Source organism: Coregonus lavaretus (genome assembly GCF_964263955.1).
Source record: "Coregonus lavaretus genome assembly, contig: HAP1_SCAFFOLD_296, whole genome shotgun sequence".
NCBI classification, from domain to species: Eukaryota; Metazoa; Chordata; class Actinopteri; order Salmoniformes; family Salmonidae; genus Coregonus; species Coregonus lavaretus.
This window is the reverse complement of record NW_028156611.1, coordinates 506,129-533,328: the sequence shown is the minus strand read 5'-3', so window position 1 is coordinate 533,328 and position 27,200 is coordinate 506,129. Positions and strand designations below refer to the sequence as shown.

Genomic DNA, 27,200 nt, shown 5'->3' with positions numbered 1-27,200 from the left:
GCAGCCCTGCCAAACTGAGCAATCGGGGGAGAAGGGCCTTGGTCAGGGAGGTGACCAAGAACCTAATGGTCACTCTGACAGAGTTCCTCTGTGGAGATGGGAGAAGCTTCCAGAAGGACAACCATCTCTGCAGCACTCCACCAATCATGCCTTTATGGTAGAGTGGCCAGACGAAAGCCGCTCCTCAGTAAAAGGCACATGACAGCCCGCTTGGAGTTTGCCAAAAGGCCCCTAAAGACTCTCAGACCAGGAGAAACAAGATTCTCTGGTCTGATGAAACCAAGATTGAACTCTTTGGCCTGAATGCCAAGCGTCACGTCTGGAGGAAACCTGGCACCATCACTATAGTGAAGCATGGTGGTGGCAGCATCATGATGTGGGGATGTTTTTCAGCAGCAGGGACTGGGAGACTAGTCAGGATCAAGGGAAAGATGAACGGAGCAAAGTACAGAGATCCTTGATGAAAACCTGCTCCAGAGCACTCAGGACCTCAGACTGGGGCGAAGGTTCACCTTCCAACAGGACAACGACCCTAAGCACACAGCCAAGACAACGCAGGAGTGGCTTCGGGACAAGTCTCTGAATGTCCTTGAGTGGCCCAGCCAGAGCTCGGACTTGAACCCGATCTAACATCTCTGGAGAGACCTGAAAATAGCTGGTGTAGAAGGATTACTGTTAGACTATTCCAGGTATTCCTTAAAGAGGTAGGATTTCAAGTGTCTCCGGAAGGTGGTGAGTGACTCCGCTGTCCTGGCGTTGTGGGGGAGCTTGTTCCACCATTGGGGTGCCAGAGCAGCCAATAGCTTTGACTGGGCTGAGCGGGAACTGTGCTTCCGTAGAGGTAGGGGGGCTAGCAGGCCAGAGGTGGATGATCGTAGTGCCCTCGTTTGGGTGTAGGGTCTGATCAGAGCCTGAAGGTAAGGAGGTGCCGTTCCCCTCACAGCTCCGTAGGCAAGCACCATAGTTTTGTAGTAGATGCGAGCTTCAACTGGAAGCCAGTGGAGTGTGCGGAGGAGGGGGGTGACGTGAGAGAACTTGGGAAGGTTGAACACCAGACGGGCTGCAGCGTTCTGGATGAGTTGTAGGGGTTTAATGGCACAGGCAGGGAGCCCAGCCAACAGCGAGTTGCAGTAATCCAGACGGGAGATGACAAGTGCCTGCATTAGGACCTGTGCCGCTTCCTGTGTGAGGTAGGGTCGTACTCTGCGAATGTTGTAGAACATGAACCTGCAGGTCGGGTCACCGCTTTGATGTTAGCGGAGAACAACGGTGTTGTCCAGGGTCACGCCAAGGTTCTTTGCTTCTTAGCCAAGGGAGTGGGCTCACTCACATTTTTGCCTAAGAACACAGCCATGAATAAAGAATGGTACCATCACATCCTCCGAGCGCAACTTCTCCCAACCATCCAAGAAAAGTTTGGTGACGACCAATGCCTTTTCCAGCATGATGGAGCACCTTGCCATAAGGCAAAAGTGATAACTAATTGGCTCGGGGAACAAAACATCGACATTTTGGGTCCATGGCCAGGAAACTCCACAGACCGTAATCCCGTTGAGAACTTGTGGTCGATCCTCAAGAGACGGTGGACAAACAAAAACCCACAAATTCTGACAAACTCCAAGCATTGAAGCATTGTAGTGTCATACCCAAGAAGAATTGGCTTTAATTCCTGCCAAAGATGCTTCAACAAAGTACTGAGTAAAGGGTCTGAATACTTATGAAAATGTGATATTTCCGTTTTTAATTTGTAATACACTTGCAAAAAATTATAGAAACCTGTTTTTGCTTTGTCATTATGGGGTTTTGTGTGTAGATTGATGAGGGGAAAAAACTATTGAATCAATTTTAGAATAAGGCTGTAACATTTTTTGGGGGAAAAAGTCAAGGGGTCTGAATACTTTCCGAATGCACGGTACGCCCGAGCTTATGCCCGCATTCAAGGACATTAATAAACACTTTGACAATATTATCAATATTAGTTTATAAGTTGTCAAAGTAACGTTTACTGCAACGTTTATGAGTAGGCCTATATTATCGGCTGTTTGGTTTGCGAGGAGGGATTTCTGACGGCACAATTTTATTAGCCTACACTTTGGTCAAGTAAAGCATAAACATATCAGGTTTGTTTTTAAGCACCCAGTTCGACAAGTCTGTCTTGCAATCGTTTGTTCTCTCTCATTATTACAAAACTATGTTCTTATTTAGGCTATTCACAAATAACTTTCTGAGATAGAACTCCGTTAGGCCTATAGATTCATCCGATAGTTGATCATGAAAGAGGAGGCTATGCCTAGAACTCCGTTAGGCCTATAGATTCATTCGATAGTTGATCATGAAAGAGGAGGCTATGCCTAGAACTCCGTTAGGCCTATAGATTCTTCCGATAGTTGATCATGAAAGAGGAGGCTATGCCTAGAACTCTGTTAGGCCTATAGATTCATTCGATAGTTGATCATGAAAGAGGCTATGCCTAGAACTCCGTTAGGCCTATAGATTCATTCGATAGTTGATCATGAAACAGGAGGCTATGCCTAGGCCAACAAGTCGCACTCCAATGGAATGGGGATTAGGGAGAAAAAGGGAAATGAAAACGTTAAAACAATAAGCCAGACAACAGGGTCCGTAAGGCCCATGATCATTTACATTTTAGTCATTTAGCAGACACTCTTATCCAGAGCGACTTAGTTAGTGAGTGCATACATTATTTTTTTTATACCCCCCGTGGGAAACGAACCCACAACCCTGGCGTTGCAAACGCCATGCTCTACCAACTGAGCTACATCCCTGCCGGCCATTCCCTCCCCTACCCTGGACGACGCTGTGCGCCGCCCCATGAGTCTCCCGGTCGCGGCCCGGCTACGACAGAGCCTGGATTCGAACCAGGATCTCTAGTGGCACAGCTAGCACTGCGATGCAGTGCCTTAGACCACTGCGCCACTCGGGAGGTGTTAAAACAATAAGCCAGACAACAGGGTGTCCAAAAGGCCCATGATCATCCCACATTGGAGAGGAGAGGATGGAGGAAAACCCATCTGACATTTAGCTCTGTTTTGGTGCTCTCCACTCTGTCTACCATCTACATTGTTCTCTTACATTATGATAATAGTCTACCGACCTCATATGTATTGAACATTTTAGGCTACGGCCAATAGGGAGGAGGCCATTTGTCATGTGGCCCTGCTGTGTGCCCACTGGGCTGCACTGTTGTGCACCGCCAGACTCCAGTGGTGCACCGCCAGACTCCAGTGGTGCAGTCCAAGTTCAAACATGCTAAAACCATTGTTTGTGACATCACGATGTCGTCACCATCGACGGTGGCTGTCAAACGTTGTCGATTTTAGACGACGCAATCGTAAAAAATCAGCCAACCCTAGACTAGGAGTAATTGAGTTGTCAGGTGGTGTAAAATCTCTCCCTAAGATGTTTCAGTTATGTCTCATGGGAATCCAGTGGAACTAATACAACACCATGCAGCTAGACAGCAGACCGTCTTAGCTATACAAATGGCTAGACGGATACTTCATTTGGTTTTCTTTCTTTCTTGTCTCTGCGTGTGTGGTACGTCTCTGCGTGTTTGTGGTGTTTTGTATGTGCTCTCTTGCAGTACTTTGTGGAGATTCTGAAGGCCAAAGGTACCCTGAGGCAGGACATTAGAGAAAGCATCTTTAGTTCCATTACGTCCATCCATTCAGTAAACCAGTAAGTATCTCTTTAATAATTAATGACAGAATATTCATGATGGGTGTGTGTGTGTGTGTGTGTGTGTGTGTGTGTGGGGGGGGTGCTTAATAAAGGGAAGGACATTAATTGGCCCCCTCCCTGGCTCTCTCACTAGTAGTTCAGAGTGTTGGTTTGACAGTCCTCAGACAGCCAAGGGCCTTAATTCCAAATGGAGAAATTCTCCTCAAAGGAAGAAAAACCCAGACCTCGTAGAGTACCCCTGTTCTAGAGTTTTGGTAGTGTTCTGTGTTCCATATTCCAACATCAGGGAATAGAATAGGTTCCAATAGAACCATAAGACATGCAGTACAGTGGTGTTCTATTTAATCATGTGGGTTCCAGCTTCACTGAATAAAGCCTCATACTGTGTGTTGATTTTAACCATCAGTGTTGAGTCCCACAGGTCCTCATCTCCATTCTGAGCCTGACAGGCTCTCTTCCTGAGTGGTAATGATGAAGACAGAGGGATGTTTTACTGAAGGTGTGTCCCCAAACCACACCCTGTTCCCGATATAGTGCACTGGGCCCTGGTGTAAAGTAGTGCACTATAAAGGGAATATTTGGGACGTGGGCAGAGTGTGATATATTGGATAAACTGGTTCATCTTTATCAGTGGAGGATGCTGAGGGGGAGGACGGCTCATAATAGTGGCCGGAATGGAGTAAAGGGATTGGTATCAAACGCATGGTTTATAATATGAAAATGTGTGCATTCACTTAACTGTAAGTCGCTCGCTCTGGATAAGAGCGTCTGCTACATGACTAAAATGTAAAATTATAACTATTCTATTGAATCAATGGATGAGGCGTTATAACTCTAGTGAATCAATGGATGAGGCATTATGACTCTAGTGAATCAATGGATGATGCATTATGACTCTAGTGAATCAATGGATGAGGCATTATGACTCTAGTGAATCAATGGATGAGGCATTATGACTAGTGAATCAATGGATGAGGCATTATGACTCTAGTGAATCAATGGATGAGGCATTATGACTCTAGTGAATCAATGGATGAGGCATTATGACTCTAGTGAATCAATGGATGAGGCATTATGACTCTAGTGAATCAATGGATGAGGCATTATGACTCTAGTGAATCAATGGATGAGGCATTATGACTCTAGTGAATCAATGGATGAGGCATTATGACTAGTGAATCAATGGATGAGGCATTATGACTCTAGTGAATCAATGGATGAGGCATTATGACTAGTGAATCAATGGATGAGGCATTATGACTAGTGAATCGATGGATGAGGCATTATGACTCTAGTGAATCGATGGATGAGGTATTATGACTCTAGTGAATCGATGAATGAGGCATTATGACTCTAGTGAATCGATGGATGAGGCATTATGACTAGTGAATCGATGGATGAGGCATTATGACTCTAGTGAATCAATGGATGAGGCATTATGACTCTAGTGAATCAATGGATGAGGCATTATGACTCTAGTGAATCAATGGATGAGGCATTATGACTAGTGAATCAATGGATGAGGCATTATGACTCTAGTGAATCAATGGATGAGGCATTATGAATCTAGTGAATCAATGGATGAGGCATTATGACTCTAGTGAATCAATGGATGAGGCATTATGACTCTAGTGAATCAATGGATGAGGCATTATGACTCTAGTGAATCAATGGATGAGGCATTATGACTAGTGAATCAATGGATGAGGCATTATGACTCTAGTGAATCAATGGATGAGGCATTATGACTCTAGTGAATCATTGGATGAGGCATTATGACTCTAGTGAATCAATGGATGAGGAATTATGGCAACTAGTGCTTTATTTGGATCCCAGGAGAGTTGGAGATCCATTTGTGGTAGATTGATATAGAAGAATGACAACAGGCTTTTCTGTGAGGTCTCATGCCTGTATCATTGGGCATAGTGTGTGTGTGTGTGTGTGTGTGTGTGTGTGTGTGTGTGGCAGATGTAGGGAGGGAGGGATACCCAGTTGACATCCTGTTTTAATGTACTTTACTCCAGGGGAACAACACTGCACACTAATCATGAATTCCACTCTAATAAACATAGCTGACTTATATATTAAAAATTGAAATATTTACTATGTCGATGATCCTCCCATGCCGTTCATCGTGGTTAAGGCAGTTTATGAGGAGGAGTTGAGACCAAGACAGTGATAGTATGTAGATAGCGACGTAATTATCCTCCTCCCTGCTCCTCTGTAACAGGCTGTTGATAACCAACCCCAAAGACCTGTCACGTCACCCACAGAAACTAGCACAGAGTCTCAAAGCTGTTTGAGAGATGGGTATTCCACCGGAGGGTGTCTGGGGAGTTTAATGAGGAGTAATGTGGTGTGATTGTAGTGTGGTGTAGATCAAATCATATCCAGGGTGACGGAAGTCGATCCTCGTCACCGTTGGAAACCTGAGACAACGTTCTGCTTTGGTGTGTGTGTGTGTGTGTGTGTGTGTGTGTGTGTGTGTGTGTGTGTGTGTGTGTGTGTGTGTGTGTGTGTGTGTGTGTGTGTGTGTGTGTGTGTGTGTGTGTGTGTGTGTGTGTGTGTGTGTGTGTGTGTGTGTGTGTAATGTGATATAGATCAAATATCATCCAGGGTTAGGGAAGTCAAACCTTGTCACCGTTAGAATTGAACCTGATACATGATGAACCCACAGTGTTACTATCTGATACATGATGAACCCACAGTGTTACTATCTGATACATGATGAACCCACAGTGTTACTATCTGATACATGATGAACCCACAGTGTTACTATCTGATACATGATGAACCCACAGTGTTACTATCTGATACATGATGAACCCACAGTGTTACTATCTGATACATGATGAACCCACAGTGTTACTATCTGATACATGATGAACCCACAGTGTTACTATCTGATACATGATGAACCCACAGTGTTACTATCTGATACATGATGAACCCACAGTGTTACTACCTGATACATGATGAACCCACAGTGTTACTATCTGATACATGATGAACCCACAGTGTTACTATCTGATACATGATGTAGCTGGCTCCTCTACTAGGAGAAGTAGCAGCTTCCCCTTTACTCCCCCCTCCTCCCTTCTCCTCTACTCTCCCCTCCTCCTCCCTTCTCCTCTACTCTCCCCTCCTCCTCCCTTCTCCTCTACTCTCCCCTCCTCCTCCCTTCTCCTCTACTCTCCTCTCCTTCCTTCCCCTCTACTCTCCCCTCCTCCCCTCTACTCCCCCTTCCTCCCTTCTCCTCTCATCTCCTCTCCCCTCTTCCTCCCCCCTTCTTCTCTCCTCTCCCCTCTTCCTCCTCCCTTCTCCTCTACTCTCCCCTCTTCCTCCTCCCTTCTCCTCTCCTCTCCCCTCTTCCTCCTCCCTTCTCCTCTCCTCTCCCCTCTTCCTCCTCCCTTCTCTTCTCCTCTCCTCTCCCCTCTTCCTCCCCCCTTCTCCTCTCCTCTCCCCTCTTCCTCCTCCCTTCTCCTCTCCTCTCCCCTCTTCCTCCCCCCTTCTCCTCTCCTCTCCCCTCTTCCTCCTCCCTTCTCCTCTACTCTCCCCTCTTCCTCCTCCCTTCTCCTCTACTCTCCCCTCTTCCTCCTCCCTTCTCCTCTCCTCTCCCCTCTTCCTCCTCCCTTCTCCTCTCCTCTCCCCTCTTCCTCCTCCCTTCTCTTCTCCTCTCCTCTCCCCTCTTCCTCCTCCCTTCTCTTCTCCTCTCCTCTCCCCTCTTCCTCCCCCCTTCTCCTCTCCTCTCCCCTCTTCCTCCTCCCTTCTCCTCTACTCTCCCCTCTTCCTCCTCCCTTCTCCTCTACTCTCCCCTCTTCCTCCCCCCTTCTCCTCTCCTCTCCCCTCTTCCTCCTCCCTTCTCCTCTACTCTCCCCTCTTCCTCCTCCCTTCCCCTCTACTCTCCCCTCTTCCTCCTCCCTTCTCCTCTACTCTCCCCTCTTCCTCCCCCCTTCTCCTCTCCTCTCCCCTCTTCCTCCCCCCTTCTCCTCTACTCTCCCCTCTCCCTCCTCCCTTCTCCTCTCCTCTCCCCTCTCCCTCCTCCCTTCTCCTCTCCTCTCCCCTCTTCCTCCTCCCTTCTCCTCTCCTCTCCCCTCTTCCTCCTCCCTTCCCCTCTCCTCTCCCCTCTTCCTCCTCCCTTCTCATCTACTCTCCCCTCTTCCTCCTCCCTTCTCCTCTCCTCTCCCCTCTTCCTCCTCCCTTCTCCTCTACTCTCCCCTCTTCCTCCTCCCTTCCCCTCTCCTCTCCCCTCTTCCTCCTCCCTTCTCATCTACTCTCCCCTCTTCCTCCTCCCTTCCCCTCTCCTCTCCCCTCTTCCTCCTCCCTTCTCATCTACTCTCCCCCCTTCCTCCTCCCTTCTCCTCTACTCTCCCCTCTTCCTCCTCCCTTCCCCTCTCCTCTCCCCTCTTCCTCCTCCCTTCTCATCTACTCTCCCCTCTTCCTCCTCCCTTCCCCTCTCCTCTCCCCTCTTCCTCCTCCCTTCCCCTCTCCTCTCCCCTCTTCCTCCTCCCTTCTCATCTACTCTCCCCCCTTCCTCCTCCCTTCTCTTCTACTCTCCCCTCTTCCTCCTCCCTTCTCCTCTCCCCTCTTCCTCCTCCCTTCCCTTCTCCTCTCCCCTCTTCCTCCTCCCTTCTCCTCTCCTCTCCCCTCTTCCTCCCCCCTTCTCCTCTACTCTCCCCTCTCCCTCCTCCCTTCTCCTCTACTCTCCCCTCTTCCTCCTCCCTTCTCCTCTCCCCTCTTCCTCCTCCCTTCCCTTCTCCTCTCCCCTCTTCCTCCTCCCTTCTCCTCTCCTCTCCCCTCTTCCTCCTCCCTTCTCCTCTCCTCTCCCCTCTTCCTCCTCCCTCTCCTCTACTCTCCCCTCTTCCTTCTCCTCTCCTCTCCTCTCCTCTCCTCTCCTCTCCTCTCCTCTCCTCTCCTCTCCTCCCTTCTCCTCTCTCCTCTCCTCTCCTCTCCTCTCCTCTCCTCTCCTCTCCTCTCCTCTCCTCTCCTCTCCTCTCCTCTCCTCTCCTCTCCTCTCCTCTCCTCTCCTCTCCTCTCCTCTCCTCCCTTCTCCTCTCCTCTCCCCTCTTCCTCCTCCCTTCTCCTCTCCTCTCCCCTCTTCCTTCTCCTCTACTCTCCCCTCTTCCTTCTCCTCTACTCTCCCCTCTTCCTCCTCCTCTCCTCTCCCCTCCTCCTCCTCACTTCTCCTCTACTCTCTCCTCTCCTCTCCTCTCCTCTCCTCTCCTCTCCTCTCCTCTCCTCTCCTCTCCTCTCCTCTCCTCTCCTCTCCTCTCCTCTCCTCTCCTCTCCTCTCCTCTCCTCTCCTCTCCTCTCCCCTCCCCTCCCCTCCCCTCTTCCTCCTCTCCCCTCCCCTCTTCCTCCTCTCATTCCCTTCTTCTTGACTATTTAATCACCTTGAAAACAGTCTAAAAGCTGTAATTTGTAGTTTTATATTTATCATAATAGCCTCTGGCTTTTAGAGGGAGGGAGGAAATGGAAACCCGGTTTTTCCTGCCCTTTGCCCTCGTTAGCCGAACTCCCCCGGCCGTGTCTCCTGGCTGCCTCTGCGTCTCCTGATTACCAACAGGTCTACCTTGGGCCCGATGCTTCATTACAATCTATTTAAATCAACTTCAGCGCTCCTTCTTCCAGCGATGTAAGGATGTGATGTCTCTGGGAACATCATTAGACGGTACAGTCAGGAGGTGTATGTGTGTAATTGTGAGCAACTCTTTTTGTAGTGTGGTGATCAGACCGTTCTATGTGGTCATATTTAGTGATGGGGGAAGAAATCGATGCAGTTACATATCACAATATTATTTTGGGAGGTATTATAATGATACTTTGACTCCAAGTATTGATTTGGCATCCTGTCGACGGCACTAGTCGACTGTACCTACCTGCGCCAACACTTCTCCATCATCTATTTAAGTAGTGAGCCGACATGTTTTCAGCGGTGTTATTTCCATGACTGATCAAAACTAATTCTCTCACACTCTGTCTCTCTGCAGCAGACATAGTGAGCAATATGTTTGGAACATCAAATCACAATAAAATCACACTATGGAATCGCACTCTATATAGAATCGCACACTCCATATAGAATCGCACACTCCATATAGAATCGCGCACTCCATATAGAATCGCGCACTCCATATAGAATCGCGCACTCCATATAGAATCGCACACTCCATATAGAATCGCACACTCTATATAGAATCGCACACTCCATATAGAATCGCACACTCTATATAGAATCACACTTCATATAGAATCACACTTCATATCGTATCGGCACCTAAGTATCGTGAGAATAATGTATCGTGATGTCCCATCGCAATATTACTAGGGCTGGGAATTGCCAGGGGACGTCACGATACGATATTCTCACGATACTTATGTGCCGATACGATACGTAGTGTGATTTATCTTTGATACATTATCTTGCGCGAGGATGTCTTGTGCTGTTGATCAATCATTGTTAATGGTTTGTCTCTCTCTACTCTTGTGCAGGACATTGTTGGACCGTCTGGAGAAAGGGGACTTTGGGCGTGGCTTTGATGACTTCTGTCCTCACCTTCACCACTACGTCACCTATGTAGACAACATCCAGAACGCCAGCAAGGTCCTGGCGGTGAGTTTTATTCTGTTGTCGTGGACAACAATACTTCCAACCCTTTTCAGGTTGAAGGGGTCAGAAAGAACGTCATCTCTTGTGACAGACGTGCAAGATTTGGTTCTGTGTTTCCGAAATAGAACACTACTTAGACATTATGGACCAATTAACAGACGCCTTCGAATACGTGTCTCGTGTCTCTAGTTGATTTATCAAAATTTTTAATGTTTGTTTGAATAAATTGGGCTTCCTGTTTTGTGTTATAGCTGACCAATTACGTGGACTGAGGCTGACCTCCATTTGTTTTAATCTAAAAAAATCTAACACATGCATATAGCGTCAATACTGTTCATGAATATGTTATTCAGCATATATCCTTGGAGATGCGGTTCCCAAAACTAATAAATGTGTCTGATTGGGCCTATAGCTTTCAGAGCTGTCCTACAGGACTGTATAAGTCAGTAGTCTTAATGACAGCTCCATCTAAGACCATGTTTAGCATGTTGAACCATTTGTTCCCAAAATGGCGTCCCCCCCCCAGGTTGATTGGTGGATGACACCCCACTCCTCTCCTCCTCGGCCCAAAGCCCAGCGGTCCTATTAGGAACAGGATTGTTCTTCTACCTCTCATTTAAGACTTAAACGGCACAGCCTCCCTCCATCTCTGTCTCTCCGTCATTTGGCCCTAAAAAGGTGCAATGGTGGCAGTCTCTGTGCTAATTAGCACCGCAGCTCATAAGGTACCTGTACCTCTGATATCAGCAGCATGGATGAGTCCTTCACTGAGGACTGATAATATGGGGTGGGGGGGGATTAAATGCTGTGGCATAGGCCTGTTAGATCATACACTCCCATTGGAAACACCTTGCTTCAGTGTCTAGTGACATGTCTCAATGTCATGTCTGGTTAATGACATTGTTCTGTAGGTCTTTATGACAGAACACCTTTATTTAGCCTTTTTCCTTTCGGTCAGACCAAAAGTAGTGCGCTAAATAGGGAATGGGGTGCATCGGATTTGCTTCAATTTTAAAGAAATGTAGATCAGGTAAAAATTCTGATGTGCCCTTGAGCAAGGCACTTAATTTGCTCTAGGGGTGCTATCATACTACTATGGCTGACCCTGTAAAACAACACATTACACTGGACCTATCATACTACTATGGCTGACCCTGTAAAACAACACATTACACTGGACCTATCATACTACTATGGCTGACCCTGTAGAACAACACATTACACTGCACCTATCATACTACTATGGCTGACCCTGTAGAACAACACATTACACTGGACCTATCATACTACTATGGCTGATCCTGTAAAACAACACATTACACTGGACCTATCATACTACTATGGCTGACCCTGTAGAACAACACATTACACTGGACCTATCATACTACTATGGCTGATCCTGTAAAACAACACATTACACTGGACCTATCATACTACTATGGCTGACCCTGTAGAACAACACATTACACTGCACCTATCATACTACTATGGCTGACCCTGTAAAACAACACATTACACTGGACCTATCATACTACTATGGCTGACCCTGTAAAAACAACACATTACACTGCACCTATCATACTACTATGGCTGACCCTGTAGAACAACACATTACACTGGACCTATCATACTACTATGGCTGACCCTGTAAAACAACACATTACACTGGACCTATCATACTACTATGGCTGACCCTGTAGAACAACACATTACACTGCACCTATCATACTACTATGGCTGACCCTGTAAAACAACACATTACACTGGACCTATCATACTACTATGGCTGACCCTGTAAAACAACACATTACACTGGACCTATCATACTACTATGGCTGACCCTGTAAAACAACACATTACACTGGACCTATCATACTACTATGGCTGACCCTGTAAAACAACACATTACACTGGACCTATCATACTACTATGGCTGACCCTGTAAAACAACACATTACACTGGACCTATCATACTACTATGGCTGACCCTGTAAAACAACACATTACACTGCACCTATCATACTACTATGGCTGACCCTGTAGAACAACACATTACACTGCACCTATCATACTACTTAACGAAGACATTCATATCGCTGCAGCTCTCGGCTCAGTGCAGGGTTAACCACAGGTAACTAGAAGAGGATGCCTGGTAGGTAGAGATGCTGTGGCTCTTCAGTAAATAATACACTATGTAGGTTTTAATGTGTGCTTTAGTTTGAATGTCTTCCCTCACAGAGATTTTAGGTCCATAGTGTTGAAATGTTAGTTTCTGATTCCTCTGAGATCATCATCATCATCATCCTAATGATTTACAGTCAGTCCTCTCACATTGAGATCATCATCCTAATGATTTACAGCCAGTCCTCTCACATTGAGATCATCATCATCATCCTAATGATTTACAGCCAGTCCTCTCACACTGAGATCATCATCATCATCCTAATGATTTACAGCCAGTCCTCTCACACTGAGATCATCATCATCCTAATGATTTATTTATTATTTATTATTATTTATTTATTTTTTGTCATTTAGCAGACGCTCTTATCCAGAGCGACTTACATGAGCAATTAGGGTTAAGTGCCTTGCTCAAGGGCACATCGACAGATCTTTCACCTAGTCGGCTCGGGGATTAGAACCAGCGACCTTTCGGTTACTGGCACAACGCTCTTAACCACTAAGCTACCTGCCGCCCCTATTTACAGCCAGTCCTCTCACACTGAGATCATCATCATCCTAATGATTTACAGCCAGTCCTCTCACATTGAGATCATCATCATCATCCTAATGATTTACAGCCAGTCCTCTCACACTGAGATCATCATCATCATCCTAATGATTTACAGCCAGTCCTCTCACATTGAGATGATCATCATCATCCTAATGATTTACAGCCAGTCCTCTCACATTGAGATCATCATCATCCTAATGATTTACAGCCAGTCCTCTCACACTGAGATCATCATCATCCTAATGATTTACAGCCAGTCCTCTCACATTGAGATCATCATCATCATCCTAATGATTTACAGCCAGTCCTCTCACATTGAGATCATCATCATCCTAATGATTTACAGCCAGTCCTCTCACACTGAGATCATCATCATCCTAATGATTTACAGTCAGTCCTCTCACATTGAGATCATCATCATCATCCTAATGATTTACAGCCAGTCCTCTCACATTGAGATCATCATCATCATCCTAATGATTTACAGCCAGTCCTCTCACATTGAGATCATCATCATCCTAATGATTTACAGCCAGTCCTCTCACATTGAGATCATCATCATCATCCTAATGATTTACAGCCAGTCCTCTCACATTGAGATCATCATCATCCTAATGATTTACAGCCAGTCCTCTCACATTGAGATCATCATCATCCTAATGATTTACAGCCAGTCCTCTCACATTGAGATCATCATCATCATCCTAATGATTTACAGCCAGTCCTCTCACATTGAGATCATCATCATCCTAATGATTTACAGCCAGTCCTCTCACTCTGAGATCATCATCATCATCCTAATGATTTACAGCCAGTCCTCTCACATTGAGATCATCATCATCCTAATGATTTACAGCCAGTCCTCTCACACTGAGATCATCATCATCCTAATGATTTACAGTCAGTCCTCTCACATTGAGATCATCATCATCATCCTAATGATTTACAGCCAGTCCTCTCACATTGAGATCATCATCATCATCCTAATGATTTACAGCCAGTCCTCTCACATTGAGATCATCATCATCCTAATGATTTACAGCCAGTCCTCTCACATTGAGATCATCATCATCCTAATGATTTACAGCCAGTCCTCTCACATTGAGATCATCATCATCATCCTAATGATTTACAGCCAGTCCTCTCACATTGAGATCATCATCATCCTAATGATTTACAGCCAGTCCTCTCACATTGAGATCATCATCATCATCCTAATGATTTACAGCCAGTCCTCTCACATTGAGATCATCATCATCCTAATGATTTACAGCCAGTCCTCTCACTCTGAGATCATCATCATCATCCTAATAATTTACAGCCAGTCCTCTCACATTGAGATCATCATCATCCTAATGATTTACAGCCAGTCCTCTCACATTGAAATCATCATCATCCTAATGATTTACAGCCAGTCCTCTCACACTGAGATCATCATCATCCTAATGATTTACAGCCAGTCCTCTCACATTGAGATCATCATCATCATCCTAATGATTTACAGCCAGTCCTCTCACATTGAGATCATCATCATCATCCTAATGATTTACAGCCAGTCCTCTCACATTGAGATCATCATCATCATCCTAATGATTTACAGCCAGTCCTCTCACACTGAGATCATCATCATCCTAATGATTTACAGTCAGTCCTCTCACATTGAGATCATCATCATCATCCTAATGATTTACAGCCAGTCCTCTCACATTGAGATCATCATCATCATCCTAATGATTTACAGCCAGTCCTCTCACATTGAGATCATCATCATCCTAATGATGTACAGCCAGTCCTCTCACTCTGAGATCATCATCATCATCCTAATGATTTACAGCCAGTCCTCTCACTCTGAGATCATCATCATCATCCTAATGATTTACAGCCAGTCCTCTCACATTGAGATCATCCTAATGATTTACAGCCAGTCCTCTCACATTGAGATCATCATCATCCTAATGATTTACAGCCAGTCCTCTCACACTGAGATCATCATCATCCTAATGATTTACAGCCAGTCCTCTCACATTGAGATCATCATCATCATCCTAATGATTTACAGCCAGTCCTCTCACATTGAGATCATCATCATCCTAATGATTTACAGCCAGTCCTCTCACTCTGAGATCATCATCATCATCATCCTAATGATTTACAGCCAGTCCTCTCACATTGAGATCATCATCATCATCCTAATGATTTACAGCCAGTCCTCTCACTCTGAGATCATCATCATCCTAATGATTTACAGCCAGTCCTCTCACATTGAGATCATCATCATCCTAATGATTTACAGCCAGTCCTCTCACATTGAGATCATCATCATCCTAATGATTTACAGCCAGTCCTCTCACATTGAGATCATCATCATCATCCTAATGATTTACAGCCAGTCCTCTCACATTGAGATCATCATCATCATCCTAATGATTTACAGCCAGTCCTCTCACTCTGAGATCATCATCATCATCATCCTAATGATTTACAGCCAGTCCTCTCACTCTGAGATCATCATCATCATCCTAATGATTTACAGCCAGTCCTCTCACTCTGAGATCATCATCATCCTAATGATTTACAGCCAGTCCTCTCACACTGAGATCATCATCATCCTAATGATTTACAGCCAGTCCTCTCACATTGAGATCATCATCATCATCCTAATGATTTACAGCCAGTCCTCTCACATTGAGATCATCATCATCCTAATGATTTACAGCCAGTCCTCTCACATTGAGATCATCATCATCCTAATGATTTACAGCCAGTCCTCTCACATTGAGATCATCATCATCCTAATGATTTACAGCCAGTCCTCTCACACTGAGATCATCATCATCCTAATGATTTACAGCCAGTCCTCTCACACTGAGATCATCATCATCATCCTAATGATTTACAGCCAGTCCTCTCACTCTGAGATCATCATCATCCTAATGATTTACAGCCAGTCCTCTCACACTGAGATCATCATCATCATCCTAATGATTTACAGCCAGTCCTCTCACATTGAGATCATCATCATCCTAATGATTTACAGCCAGTCCTCTCACACTGAGATCATCATCATCCTAATGATTTACAGCCAGTCCTCTCACACTGAGATCATCATCATCCTAATGATTTACAGCCAGTCCTCTCACTCTGAGATCATCATCATCCTAATGATTTACAGCCAGTCCTCTCACACTGAGATCATCATCATCATCCTAATGATTTACAGCCAGTCCTCTCACTCTGAGATCATCATCATCCTAATGATGTACAGCCAGTCCTCTCACATTGAGATCATCATCATCATAATGATTCAGCAGCTGTAGCAGGACACCTTCACATCGGTGGGTTCAGTATTCTATGGGATAGAGTTGTGATGTAGAGAGAGAGAGAGGGGGGGGAGAGAGAGCGAGAGAGAGGGGGAGAGACACACCCCTACCCTGGTAGGGAGGACTCTCAGTGTAAATACACACACACCCCTTCACCCCGGCACGACTCAGTGTAAATACACAATTCCGTTTTTCTATGTTTTTAGTTTTTCAAGGTTTCCTTTTTTTCCAGGTTTTTGGCTCAAAATCACACTTTTTAAATAGAATATCCAATTGAGTTGTTTCTCTAAGTCCACAACAATGTTTAAACCACATCAGGAGACCATTTTTAGGTCCGAAAAATTGAAGAGATTTTGATTTTTGGGTGTAATAATAATAATAATAATAATAATAATAATAATAATAATATGCCATTTAGCAGACACTTTTATCCAAAGCGACATACAAGTTACCCTTTAATGCGATTGTTGACCAGAAATAGTTGTTTGGTTAAGAGGTGTTGCTGTGGTCAGTGCTATAGGGGATCCTTGGGATGTCCCTACCTTAAACTGTAACCATAACCCTTACCCTAACCATAACCCTTACCCTAACCATAACCCTAACCATAACCCTTACCCTAACCATAACCCTTACCGTAACCATAACCCTTACCCTAACCATAACCCTAACCATAACCCTTACCCTAACCATAACCCTTACCCTAACCATAACCCTTACCCTAACCATAACCCTTACCCTAACCATAACCCTTACCCTAACCATAACCCTTACCCTAACCATAACCCTAACCATAACCCTTACCGTAACCATAACCCTTACCCTAACCATTACCCTTACCCTAACCATAACCCTTACCCTAACCATAACCCTTACCATAACCATAACCCTTACCCTAACCATAACCCTTACCCTAACCATAACCCTTACCCTAACCCTTACCCTAACCATAACCCTAACCATAACCCTTACCGTAACCATAACCCTTACCATAACCCTTACCCTAACCATAACCCTTACCCTAACCATAACCCTTACCCTAACCATAACCCTAACCCTTACCGTAACCATAACCCTTACCCTAACCATAACCCTTACCCTAACCATAACCATAACCCTTACCCTAACCATAACCCTTACCCTAACCATAACCCTTACCCTAACCATAACCCTAACCATAACCCTTACCCTAACCATAACCCTTACCCTAACCATAACCCTAACCATAACCCTTACCCTAACCATAACCCTTACCCTAACCATAACCCTTACCCTAACCATAACCCTAACCATAACCCTTACCCTAACCATAACCATAACCCTTACCATAACCCTTACCCTAACCATAACCCTTACCCTAACCATAACCCTAACCATAACCCTTACCCTAACCATAACCCTTACCCTAACCATAACCCTTACCGTAACCATAACCCTTACCCTAACCATAACCCTAACCATAACCCTTACCCTAACCATAACCATAACCCTTACCATAACCCTAACCATAACCCTTACCCTAACCATAACCCTTACCGTAACCATAACCCTAACCATAACCCTTACCCTAACCATAACCCTTACCATAACCCTTACCCTAACCATAACCCTTACCCTAACCATAACCCTTACCCTAACCATAACCCTTACCCTAACCATAACCCTAACCATAACCCTTACCCTAACCATAACCCTTACCCTAACCATAACCCTTACCCTAACCATAACCCTTACCCTAACCATAACCCTAACCATAACCCTTACCCTAACCATAACCCTTACCCTAACCATAACCCTAACCATAACCCTTACCCTAACCATAACCCTAACCATAACCCTTACCCTAACCCTTACCCTAACCATAACCCTTACCCTAACCATAACCCTTACCCTAACCATAACCCTAACCATAACCCTAACCATAACCCTTACCCTAACCATAACCATAACCCTTACCCTAACCATAACCCTTACCCTAACCCTTACCCTAACCATAACCCTTACCCTAACCCTTACCCTAACCATAACCCTTACCCTAACCATAACCCTAACCATAACCCTTACCCTAACCATTTTACATTTGAACTTCAATGGGGTAAGGAGGTCCCAAGGATCCCGGATAGCACGGACCGTGTTCCTGTAGTGGTCATGTGATTGCGGAGTTTGCAAAACAACTGGCCACTGGATTGATGCAAATAATCACGACATCACTCTGCCATGTAAGCATAGGCTGCTTTGTAGTGAACATTTTAATTGAGAAGGTTTTTGGGAAAGCCTTTCCAGCTCGATCAGAAAACGGTTATCATCATTAGCATCGTCGCTAACGGCTACACAAAGTGGAGACATGCGTGCGTGCGCACAACACAACACAACACAACACAACACAACACAACACACAGGCGAGTGCCGTTTCACAAAGCTGCGTGAAATACCAATCACTGATGCATTTTGTTCATGTTTTATTATTCACTAGGTCAGATTTCTATGCATTTCCTACTACTAAGTTCAATAGGTCTTTTGAATATTGTTGAATTCCGTTTTGAATGTCTGGATTCCATGATTCTGTCGGTGTTCTCTAGGGCCATACGACAGCCAGCCTTGCTGTGTTTGATGGCTGACGTTTCGACTATTTCTGCTGTCGTAATGTTGACACTTACTCATGTGGACATGATTTACCCATGCATATTTAATGAGAGCGCGCTCACGCACAAACACGCACGCTGTCAGTCACACTCACCTCCCCCTCCACCCTGACTGCCAGCCCAGAGATATAATGACTGACATAAAGGTGATTTGGTGTTTCTGTGGCGTCGGGGAGAGTACACAGACCGACCGCGACACGTCCACACAGACCGCGACAGGGTTTATGTCCATTGGGGTAGGGTTAATGTCCATTGGGTAGGGGGTAGGGTTTCTGGCTCTCACAGACCTGTAACTTCTTCTTTAAGAGGCTCCTCTGTCCTCCACTCATTACCTGTATTAATGGCACCTGTTTGAACTTGTTATCAGTATAAAAGACACCTGTCCACAACCTCAAACAGTCACACTCCAAACTCCACTATGGCCAAGACCAAAGAGCTGTCAAAGGACACCAGAAACAAAATTGTAGACCTGCACCAGGCTGGGAAGACTGAATCTGCAATAGGTAAGCAGCTTGGTTTGAAGAAATCAACTGTGGGAGCAATTATTAGGAAATGGAAGACATACAAGACCACTGATAATCTCCCTCGATCTGGGGCTCCACGCAAGATCTCACCCCGTGGGGTCAAAATGATCACAAGAACGGTGAGCAAAAATCCCAGAACCACACAGGGGGACCTAGTGAATGACCTGCAGAGAGCTGGGACCAAAGTAACAAAGCCTACCATCAGTAACACACTACGCCGCCAGGGACTCAAATCCTGCAGTGCCAGACGTGTCCCCCTGCTTAAGCCAGTACATGTCCAGGCCCGTCTGAAGTTTGCTAGAGTGCATTTGGATGATCCAGAAGAGGATTGGGAGAATGTCATATGGTCAGATGAAACCAAAATAGAACTTTTTGGTAAAAACTCAACTCGTCGTGTTTGGAGGACAAAGAATGCTGAGTTGCATCCAAAGAACACCATACCTACTGTGAAGCATGGGGGTGGAAACATCATGCTTTGGGGCTGTTTTTCTGCAAAAGGACCAGGACGACTGATCCGTGTAAAGGAAAGAATGAATGGGGCCATGTATCGTGAGATTTTGAGTGAAAACCTCCTTCCATCAGCAAGGGCATTGAAGATGAAACGTGGCTGGGTCTTTCAGCATGACAATGATCCCAAACACACCGCCCGGGCAACGAAGGACTGGCTTCGTAAGAAGCATTTCAAGGTCCTGGAGTGGCCTAGCCAGTCTCCAGATCTCAACCCCATAGAAAATCTTTGGAGGGAGTTGAAAGTCTGTGTTGCCCAGCGACAGCCCCAAAACATCACTGCTCTAAAGGAGATCTGCATGGAGGAATGGGCCAAAATACCAGCAACAGTGTGTGAAAACCTTGTGAAGACTTACAGAAAACGTTTGACCTGTGTCATTGCCAACAAAGGATATATAACAAAGTATTGAGAAACTTTTGTTATTGACCAAATACTTATTTTCCACCATAATTTGCAAATAAATTCATAAGAAATCCTACAATGTGATTTTCTGGATTTTTTTTTCTCATTTTGTCTGTCATAGTTGACGTGTACCTATGGTGAGAATTACAGGCCTCTCTCATCTTTTTAAGTGGGAGAACTTGCACAATTGGTGGCTGACTAAATACTTTTTTCCCCCACTGTATGTCTGGTGGGGTCAGGGTAAATATGTCTGGTGGGGGCAGGGTAAATATGTCTGGTGGGGGCAGGGTAAATATGTCTGGTGGGGGCAGGGCAAATATGTCTGGTGGGGTGGGGGCAGGTAGCTGTCATTAGTAGAGAGATGGAGATATGTATGATGAGACAGGCTGCCGTAAAAAAAACAGTCTTAGGCCGGGATTCTATCAATTGCAGATAGTAGTTCTGGATGGCGCTTTCAGAAGTAGCAGATAGTAGTTCTGGATGGTGCTTTCAGAAGTAGCAGATAGTAGTTCTGGATGGCGCTTTCAGAAGTAGCAGATAGTAGTTCTGGATGGCGCTTTCAGAAGTAGCAGATAGTAGTTCTGGATGGCGCTTTCAGAAGTAGCAGATAGTAGTTCTGGATGGCGCTTTCAGAAGTAGCAGATAGTAGTTCTGGATGGCGCTTTCAGAAGTAGCAGATAGTAGTTCTGGATGGCGCTTTCAGAAGTAGCAGATAGTAGTTCTGGATGGCGCTTTCAGAAGTAGCAGATAGTAGTTCTGGATGGCGCTTTCAGAAGTAGCAGATAGTAGTTCTGGATGGCGCTTTCAGAAGTAGCAGATAGTAGTTCTGGATGGCGCTTTCAGAAGTAGCAGATGGTAGTTCTGGATGGCGCTTTCAGAAGTAGCAGATGGTAGTTCTGGATGGCGCTTTCAGAAGTAGCAGATGGTAGTTCTGGATGGCGCTTTCAGAAGTAGCAGATAGTAGTTCTGGATGGCGCTTTCAGAAGTAGCAGATAGTAGTTCTGGATGGCGCTTTCAGAAGTAGCAGATAGTAGTTCTGGATGGCGCTTTCAGAAGTAGCAGATAGTAGTTCTGGATGGCGCTTTCAGAAGTAGCAGATAGTAGTTCTGGATGGCGCTTTCAGAAGTAGCAGATAGTAGTTCTGGATGGCGCTTTCAGAAGTAGCAGATAGTAGTTCTGGATGGCGCTTTCAGAAGTAGCAGATAGTAGTTCTGGATGGCGCTTTCAGAAGTAGCAGATAGTAGTTCTGGATGGCGCTTTCAGAAGTAGCAGATAGTAGTTCTGGATGGCGCTTTCAGAAGTAGCAGATAGTAGTTCTGGATGGCGCTTTCAGAAGTGTTTGATGTTTTCACAGCAGCTGATCCCAGTTGGAGGGAGTTGACATGCACTTGGTTTTAGAAACTGACAGTCCTGTGGCACGTTCAAATTCTGTTCTGAGTCATCTCTGTCAAACTCTTCTGTCTCCTCTGTTAGTGGGGGTCTCCGGGAGACGTGATATTAAATGGGGGGTCTCTCTTCTCTGTCCTCAGCTCCAGGTAAAGAAGAACAAGGCCTTTAGAAGGTTCAAGAAGCTCCAGGAGTCCAGACCTGAGTTCCACAACGTTAAACTGGAGGACCTGCTCCCACTGCCCATACAGCGCATCCAACAGTATGTTACTCTGTTTCCATAGACACACCTTATACACCCCATCCAACAGTATGTTACTCTGTTTCCATAGACACCTTATACACCCCATCCAACAGTATGTTACTCTGTTTCCATAGACACACCTTATACACCCCATCCAACAGTATGTTACTCTGTTTCCATAGACACACCTTATACACCCCATCCAACAGTATGTTACTGTGTTTCCATAGACACACCTTATACACCCCATCCAACAGTATGTTACTCTGTTTCCATACACACACCTTATACACCCCATCCAACAGTATGTTACTCTGTTTCCATAGACACACCTTATACACCCCATCCAACAGTATGTTACTCTGTTTCCATAGACACACCTTATACACCCCATCCAACAGTATGTTACTCTGTTTCCATAGACACACCTTATACACCCCATCCAACAGTATGTTACTCTGTTTCCATAGACACACCTTATACACCCCATCCAACAGTATGTTACTCTGTTTCCATAGACACCTTATACACCCCATCCAACAGTATGTTACTCTGTTTCCACACACACCTTATACACCCCATCCAACAGTATGTTACTCTGTTTCCATAGACACACCTTATACACCCCATCCAACAGTATGTTACTCTGTTTCCATAGACACCTTATACACCCCATCCAACAGTATGTTACTCTGTTTCCATAGACACACCTTATACACCCCATCCAACAGTATGTTACTCTGTTTCCATACACACCTTATACACCCCATCCAACAGTATGTAACTCTGTTTCCATAGACACACCTTATACACCCCATCCAACAGTATGTTACTCCGTTTCCATAGACACCTTATACACCCCATCCAACAGTATGTTACTCTGTTTCCATACACACCTTATACACCCCATCCAACAGTATGTTACTCTGTTTCCATAGACACACCTTATACACCCCATCCAACAGTATGTTACTCTGTTTCCATAGACACACCTTATACACCCCATCCAACAGTATGTTACTCTGTTTCCATACACACACCTTATACACCCCATCCAACAGTATGTTACTCTGTTTCCATAGACACACCTTATACACCTCATCCAACAGTATGTTACTCTGTTTCCATACACACACCTTATACACCCCATCCAACAGTATGTTACTCTGTTTCCATACACACCTTATACACCCCATCCAACAGTATGTTACTCTGTTTCCATACACACCTTATACACCCCATCCAACAGTATGTTACTCTGTTTCCAGACACACCTTATACACCCCATCCAACAGTATGTTACTCTGTTTCCATACACCCCATCCAACAGTATGTTACTCTGTTTCCATAGACACCTTATACACCCCATCCAACAGTATGTTACTCTGTTTCCATACACACCTTATACACCCCATCCAACAGTATGTTACTCTGTTTCCATACACACACCTTATACACCCCATCCAACAGTATGTTACTCTGTTTCCATACACACCTTATACACCCCATCCAACAGTATGTAACTCTGTTTCCATAGACACCTTATACACCCCATCCAACAGTATGTTACTCTGTTTCCATAGACACACCTTATACACCCCATCCAACAGTATGTTACTCTGTTTCCATAGACACCTTATACATCCCATCCAACAGTATGTTACTCTGTTTCCATACACACCTTATACACCCCATCCAACAGTATGTTACTCTGTTTCCATAGACACACCTTATACACCCCATCCAACAGTATGTTACTCTGTTTCCATAGACACACCTTACACACCCCATCCAACAGTATGTAACTCTGTTTCCATAGACACCTTATACACCCCATCCAACAGTATGTTACTCTGTTTCCATAGACACACCTTATACACCCCATCCAACAGTATGTTACTCTGTTTCCATAGACACCTTATACACCCCATCCAACAGTATGTAACTCTGTTTCCATACACACCTTATACACCCCATCCAACAGTATGTTACTCTGTTTCCATAGACACACCTTATACACCCCATCCAACAGTATGTTACTCTGTTTCCATACACACCTTATACACCCCATCCAACAGTATGTTACTCTGTTTCCATAGACACCTTATACACCCCATCCAACAGTATGTTACTCTGTTTCCATAGACACACCTTATACACCCCATCCAACAGTATGTTACTCTGTTTCCATAGACACACCTTATACACCCCATCCAACAGTATGTTACTCTGTTTCTATAGACACACCTTATACACCCCATCCAACAGTATGTTACTCTGTTTCCATAGACACACCTTATACACCCCACCCAACAGTATGTTACTCTGTTTCCATAGACACACCTTATACACCCCATCCAACAGTATGTTACTCTGTTTCCATAGACACACCTTATACACCCCATCCAACAGTATGTTACTCTGTTTCCATAGACACACCTTATACACCCCATCCAACAGTATGTTACTCTGTTTCCACAGACACACCTTATACACCCCATCCAACAGTATGTTACTCTGTTTCCATACACACCTTATACACCCCATCCAACAGTATGTTACTCTGTTTCCATAGACACACCTTATACACCCCATCCAACAGTATGTTACTCTGTTTCCATAGACACACCTTATACACCCCATCCAACAGTATGTTACTCTGTTTCTATAGACACACCTTATACACCCCATCCAACAGTATGTTACTCTGTTTCCATAGACACACCTTATACACCCCATCCAACAGTATGTTACTCTGTTTCCATAGACACACCTTATACACCCCATCCAACAGTATGTTACTCTGTTTCCATAGACACACCTTATACACCCCATCCAACAGTATGTTACTCTGTTTCCATAGACACACCTTATACACCCCATCCAACAGTATGTTACTCTGTTTCCATAGACACACCTTATACACCCCATCCAACAGTATGTTACTCTGTTTCCATAGACACCTTATACACCCCATCCAACAGTATGTTACTCTGTTTCCATACACACCTTATACACCCCATCCAACAGTATGTTACTCTGTTTCCATAGACACACCTTATACACCCCATCCAACAGTATGTTACTCTGTTTCCATAGACACCTTATACACCCCATCCAACAGTATGTTACTCTGTTTCCATAGACACACCTTATACACCCCATCCAACAGTATGTTACTCTGTTTCCATAGAGACCTTATACACCCCATCCAACAGTATGTTACTCTGTTTCCATAGACACACCTTATACACCCCATCCAACAGTATGTTACTCTGTTTCCATAGACACACCTTATACACCCCATCCAACAGTATGTTACTCTGTTTCCATAGACACCTTATACACCCCATCCAACAGTATGTTACTTTGTTTCCATAGACACACCTTATACACCCCATCCAACAGTATGTTACTTTGTTTCCATAGACACACCTTATACACCCCATCCAACAGTATGTTACTCTGTTTCCATACACACACCTTATACACCCCATCCAACAGTATGTTACTCTGTTTCCATACACACACCTTATACACCCCATCCAACAGTATGTTACTCTGTTTCCATACACACCTTATACACCCCATCCAACAGTATGTTACTCTGTTTCCATACACACCTTATACACCCCATCCAACAGTATGTTACTTTGTTTCCATAGACACACCTTATACACCCCATCCAACAGTATGTTACTCTGTTTCCATACACACACCTTATACACCCCATCCAACAGTATGTTACTCTGTTTCCATACACACACCTTATACACCCCATCCAACAGTATGTTACTCTGTTTCCATACACACCTTATACACCCCATCCAACAGTATGTTACTCTGTTTCCATACACACCTTATACACCCCATCCAACAGTATGTTACTCTGTTTCCAGACACACCTTATACACCCCATCCAACAGTATGTTACTCTGTTTCCATACACCCCATCCAACAGTATGTTACTCTGTTTCCATAGACACCTTATACACCCCATCCAACAGTATGTTACTCTGTTTCCATACACACCTTATACACCCCATCCAACAGTATGTTACTCTGTTTCCATACACACACCTTATACACCCCATCCAACAGTATGTTACTCTGTTTCCATAGACACCTTATACACCCCATCCAACAGTATGTTACTCTGTTTCCATAGACACACCTTATACACCCCATCCAACAGTATGTTACTCTGTTTCCATAGAGACCTTATACACCCCATCCAACAGTATGTTACTCTGTTTCCATAGACACACCTTATACACCCCATCCAACAGTATGTTACTCTGTTTCCATAGACACACCTTATACACCCCATCCAACAGTATGTTACTCTGTTTCCATAGACACCTTATACACCCCATCCAACAGTATGTTACTTTGTTTCCATAGACACACCTTATACACCCCATCCAACAGTATGTTACTTTGTTTCCATAGACACACCTTATACACCCCATCCAACAGTATGTTACTCTGTTTCCATACACACACCTTATACACCCCATCCAACAGTATGTTACTCTGTTTCCATAGACACACCTTATACACCCCATCCAACAGTATGTTACTCTGTTTCCATAGACACACCTTATACACCCCATCCAACAGTATGTTACTCTGTTTCCATAGACACCTTATACACCCCATCCAACAGTATGTTACTCTGTTTCCATAGACACCTTATACACCCCATCCAACAGTATGTTACTCTGTTTCCATACACACCTTATACACCCCATCCAACAGTATGTTACTCTGTTTCCATAGACACACCTTATACACCCCATCCAACAGTATGTTACTCTGTTTCCATACACACCTTATACACCCCATCCAACAGTATGTTACTCTGTTTCCATACACACCTTATACACCCCATCCAACAGTATGTTACTCTGTTTCCATAGACACACCTTCTACACCCCATCCAACAGTATGTTACTCTGTTTCCATAGACACACCTTATACACCCCATCCAACAGTATGTTACTCTGTTTCCATAGACACACCTTATACACCCCATCCAACAGTATGTTACTCTGTTTCCATACACACCTTATACACCCCATCCAACAGTATGTTACTCTGTTTCCATAGACACACCTTATACACCCCA

General features: G+C 44.7%; 1 protein-coding gene across 1 annotated transcript in view; it reads left to right on the top strand.

Annotated features, from left to right (window-relative positions):
- The window catches only part of LOC311126151 (rho guanine nucleotide exchange factor 39-like), a gene marked incomplete at its 3' end in the record, with an annotated part of 94,911 nt that overhangs the window by 816 nt on the left and 66,895 nt on the right, over nucleotides 1–27,200 (top strand). The window contains exons 2-4 of the mRNA XM_084200168.1: nucleotides 3,605–3,699; nucleotides 10,195–10,315; nucleotides 21,969–22,087. Of these exons, the coding sequence (XP_084056294.1) occupies nucleotides 3,605–3,699; nucleotides 10,195–10,315; nucleotides 21,969–22,087 (335 nt within the window). The remainder of the gene's footprint in view (nucleotides 1–3,604; nucleotides 3,700–10,194; nucleotides 10,316–21,968; nucleotides 22,088–27,200) is intronic.